Source organism: Montipora capricornis, chromosome 11 (genome assembly GCF_036669925.1).
Source record: "Montipora capricornis isolate CH-2021 chromosome 11, ASM3666992v2, whole genome shotgun sequence".
In the NCBI taxonomy this organism is placed as follows: domain Eukaryota; kingdom Metazoa; phylum Cnidaria; class Anthozoa; order Scleractinia; family Acroporidae; genus Montipora; species Montipora capricornis.
Genome location: NC_090893.1, coordinates 3,548,287 through 3,553,286, shown reverse-complemented (window position 1 = coordinate 3,553,286; position 5,000 = coordinate 3,548,287). Strand labels below are relative to the sequence as shown.

The following is a 5,000-nucleotide window of genomic DNA, read 5'->3' as shown; positions in this document are numbered from 1 at the left end:
CTGTTCGGAAGACGATTTGAGATCTAGAATTTTCGGGACATTTGTTGTAAAATATCTTGCTTGCCTGCCCTGTCCTAGGATTTTCGAACATCTGAAAAATGGTATAATTGCCCATTTTAAACGGGTTTTTACCGTAAAAAGGTCACCTAGAATTTTCGGGAGCCTTTTTTCTGGCTGAAATTTTCCAAAAAGGAAAGTTTTGATCTCTAAAATTTTCGGATAACTAGACATTCCGCTAGGAAATCCGAACAGATGAAAAATTTTTAGGGGATTAAAATATGCCTATATCTACCGTTTAAATACTAAAATACGTTTAACAATGCTATGTTTAAGTAGTTTTAAAGTATATTCTCTTTGGGTGCCCCTGATGTGAAGGAGCCCACGGCTGCCGCCATACCATCTACGTGTGATCTCGGAGCACCGCAGACGCAGCCAGATGTAATTGACTGGGAGTCGATTTTGAGGAGGGAGGAAAACCGGAGTACCCGGAGAAAAACCCTCAAGAGTCAGGTAGAGATCGACTGAAACTCAGCCCACATACGACCCGAGGCCAGAGTTGAACGAGGGTCACAGAGGTGGAAGGCGCCATTGATGACCACTAAACCACCCTGACTTAGGCAGCGTTTGTACGAACCCGGTTTCATTTATAACCGTATCGTTTTCGATGCGGTTACACCTTCCGTTTACACGACACCGATCGAGACTGTTATCGAAACCGTGTCGATTTGGAACCGCTTCCAAAAGTGGAGAGTTTTCAAAACGATGCAGTTTTATCTGTCGTGTAAACAGCGAAACCGCATCGATTTGAATACGGTTACTATTTTGGTGCAAAATTTGCATAGTTCAATTGAAAGTAGTGAATTTAGCACGTAGTGCAGCGCTCGCTTATACCATCACGACTTGGATTTTCTGGCGAAAACGGTACCGTGTAAACATTTCCAAACCGCATCGATTTTGGTGCGGTTTCGAAGTCATGAAACCGTGTCGATGTGAAACCGTGTTCGTGTAAACGCTGCCTTATTTATCGCAGTGAAGTCATCAGGGTCTTAACCTGGTTGGAACTAGGGTTGCAACGCTAAGACAGATTAAATCGGACCACATGCAGCTCTTTACAACAAATAATGTCGTTGGATCGGTTTAGGACGCAGTTCTTTTGTGTTTGAAGGGTTAGGCCATGTAATAGGCCTTATTCACGATAGCCGCCATGTTGGTTTTCAAATTGTCATGAAAATTAGCCATGTGTTATGCCGGGGGGCAAACATTGGAAAAAAGGTAAATTGCGGAAAATCGGCTCATCGAAATTTAGAATTAAGTACCTTTTATAATAATTTTATATCTTTTGATTGCCTCCGACATTTTGACTTTCTACTTTGTTATCTGCTCATTTTTTCCTAAAAAATCATCGAAGTAACTTGTGTAAGCATTCTATTTTACTACTTAATAGGTGATAAACATTTAATGAACGTGAAACAAATCATCTGTGTGGCTAGATGTTCGTGATAATCTCTCGAACTTGTGTTGTTTGCCTCCTCAGAAATGTGTAGCTAATTTGCATGATAAAGGCAAGTCCAACTTAGCGGCTATCGTGAATAAGGTCTATTCAAGGGAAGTTTCCCGAGCGTGGGGCAATGAGAATTTAGTTCGTTTATCCTTGCCTTGCATCTGACGTCATTGGCGGCCATGCTGGTGTACTGAACAATAGCGAAAAGGTCTTTTGGGAATTTGGCTCTATTATTATGCAAAACGCGAGCGACATCTTGCTTTTGTTTTGTTCACCAACGTGGCTGTCTAATCACGTGTGTGCAAACCAATAATACCCTCAAAGGGGCAAATGCGGTATAATTAGATTAAAGTCCGTTATGATAAATGTCACAGTATCTCTGAAACCCAGTTCCTACAGTCAGCATAGTTGCCTCCCCGGACATAAGAAAAATAGTTTTTTTTTATTTATCAGAGGTGTCTTTCATAGAAGTGCTCCACTGTATGTTTTCTGCATAATTTACGTTTAATTTAATGGTGTAATTTAGTTTCTTATAATACGAATAAATCGTTTTTGCAGGCCTCTCCCACCGTAGGTACCGCATGCGACATAATTTACCAGGAAAATAGAAACGCCAACATTAACCTGACGTATGGATCATCTACTGTAAGTTCTAGCGTTGCAATTTTCCTTTAATTGATCTGTGACTTAATGGTTGAAGCGATTTTCAATTGTGAGGATAATTGTTTTTGTAAGGGACGGAATAAATCAAAATCGATATCCTTTACTCTTGTTGCTTTTACTCTTTGAGCTCACTTCCTTCGCCATTTTGACATCAGTGGTCATAAACGAAGCAAAGAACCAAGATGACAGCAAATGTTTCTTTTATTCCCTGTATAACTGCCATATATAAGCGGACCTCAAATTCGTCGCAATACATACACCACAAAAAACCACAAACATAATAAAAAAAGGAAAACTATTTACTGACGGGTGAAGGATGTCAAGATGCAGAGGACATGGGAGATACAGACGATATCGATGTGGAAGATGTAGGTTGAAACTGAGGCAGTAACGCGGCATCTTTATAAACTATTTAAGTCCCTTGATTCTTGTGCCGAAGTGTTATTTAGCATCTTCCACAAGACGTTTGCGTTAACGCTTACCCCTTTAACATTGCAGTTGAGGCTCGGGCCGGAGTCACGCAACTGCGAAGTAGCTTGCAGAACACACGTCCAAACGTACAGTGTAGTTTAGTGAACTGTGACCTGCAAGTCTTTTACTTGGAATCGGAAGGTCATACGTTCAGTTCGGAACACTCGAATTTTTCCGAGTATGCTCGAGTCATCTTCGACAAACAGATACATCTCTCTGTCGTTTCCTTTTCAGCCTGTCAATATGTATCCGCCTTCCAAAGCTGGCATTTGTGATGTATTTGGAAATGTCTGGGAATGGGCAGAGGATCATTTTAACGGATTTGGAGAATTCAGAGATCATCAGCTGTATAACGATTTTTCGACGCCGTGTTTCGATGGAAGGCATAACATGATCATGGTATGTAACCAAAACCAAAGTAATTACTTTGGCCAATCAAAATGGACGCCAATCCGGTAAACCAATCAAAACTCGAAGTAATTACACGTAGCCGACGGAAAGCCCGGGAAAATAAGCACGCGCGAGCTACGATTGGTTTTGGTTTCTCTTCTGATTGGTTGAAAAAGTGGCGCGAGAACTTTGAACCAATCACTGAGTGAAGTAATCATAAACCAAAGCAATTCTCTAATTGCTTTCGACACTCAATTGAAAACCGCCCTCGTATAGTTGGTTTTTGTCTAGCCTCTCATTGGCTAAAAAAAAAAGGAGCGGGATTTCTTTGGCAATCATGAAGCGAAGTAGTGTTGAAACCTGAACAGCTTGATTGACTTGCTCGTCCGATAACTCCTCTCTGATCAGTCTTTAAGACGGAGACTGTCACGTTAAAAAAGTTACGCCAAAATGGCAGTTATATATATCATTGCAGATTGCCTTTCTGAGTTTCTGTGAAACTACACGTTTCGTAGTAAGGAGATGTTCAGTTAGTGTTAACCACGGCAAATGAACGTTATGTCTCGTGTTTTTTGAACGGGGCGGCGTTATTAATTAACGCTTTCAAATGCTATTTCCCAGGGTAGCAGCTGGGTGTCTACCGGCGATTCAGCGTCACGATTTGCCCGGCTCGCCTTCCGTCGCCATTTTTTCCAGCATCTAGGTTTCAGAATTGTGTCAAATGGAGATAGTTGTCCTGTGCGATTGGTTGGTACACCTGTGTTTGTATTGGGCGTCGGTATAGAAGGTAAGACTTATCAATATCTTTTCCTCAATGGCGATAGCATTAGTTCAGCCTCCTGAGTAGCGAGTGTAAGGTAGCAAGTAACTAAGGAATGGGTTGGGAAAAAATCTTCGGCAAGGCAAGCACCAAAACCATTTGGCCGCACTGCATCGTGATTACTCCTGGTATTAAAACCAAAATTTGGTGGTTTTCTTCCCACTGACGCAGAACCCCAGTGTTTTTTTTTAGAAACTACTGTAACTCCTTCAGATCTTTGTAAGGTTTTCTAACTTTGTTACATTTGAGAGTTTAATTCCATTGTCTTTTGCGTGTTTGATACCTACGATTTGTGTTTTACCGCAGACAATACCATTTCACTGCCTGGTATTGATAAAAGCAAGGCTTACGAAAACAGTCTGAGCCCGCAGTATCTAGATGACGCCGATGAGGTTTTACACAGAGAAGTACTGTCCGGTTATGGGGATCTTTTGGTGAGTCAGGATGTTTGGATTGTGCACTGTTGATAATTAACAATTATTGGATGAGGTTGAGCATGTTAGCGATAATTATCAAGGCCAAAGTTTGTGTTATCTGCTGAAGCCGAAGGCTGAGGCGGATAACACAAACTGAGGCCTTGATAATTATCGCTAACATGCGAACACCGAGTTCAATAATTGTTTTATTATGCATATTCCTGAGCTGAGCTCCGCCATGACAAAACTGATCAAACTGCTGGTTAGTGTGTTAGGTGACGTCACTTCTGCATGCATAAAACTATTGTCTGTAGGTATGACGTCAATTCTACATATATAAAATCTATTGTTTGTAGGTATGACGTGAGAGAAACAGAGCAAGCAAGAATTAGCTGCGCGCTTATAGCCAATCAAAATCGAGCTTGTGACACCAATGTATAATAATAAAAGTTCTTGTACGTTTTGTTGAGCCATAGAGATAGAGGCTTTCCGAATGGACAGAACTTTTGGAATAGACGAGGGCCATTTGCAAATTTGTTCAATATATTGCCAAGAACAAGCGCTGTACCAATTAGTAAGAGATTAGGCCGCCCACATGCATCTTTCCACAGTAAATCCACACACCACATCAAATGAAATCAACGTAAAGGGGACAAATAATTAAATGTTGGTTTTTTGACAAGGGAAAATTTATAGAAGCACCGGGAAAACCAACAAATTAAACTCGGCTCACATTTAG

General features: G+C 41.0%; 1 protein-coding gene across 8 annotated transcripts in view; it reads left to right on the top strand.

The window, feature by feature from the left end:
* The window catches only part of LOC138024689 (uncharacterized), a 49,094-nt gene that overhangs the window by 34,853 nt on the left and 9,241 nt on the right, over positions 1–5,000 (top strand). For all 8 annotated transcript variants that reach the window (XM_068871906.1, XM_068871904.1, XM_068871907.1 and 5 more), the window contains 4 exons: positions 2,060–2,146; positions 2,870–3,034; positions 3,647–3,812; positions 4,152–4,279. In XM_068871906.1, the coding sequence (XP_068728007.1) occupies positions 2,060–2,146; positions 2,870–3,034; positions 3,647–3,812; positions 4,152–4,279 (546 nt within the window). The remainder of the gene's footprint in view (positions 1–2,059; positions 2,147–2,869; positions 3,035–3,646; positions 3,813–4,151; positions 4,280–5,000) is intronic.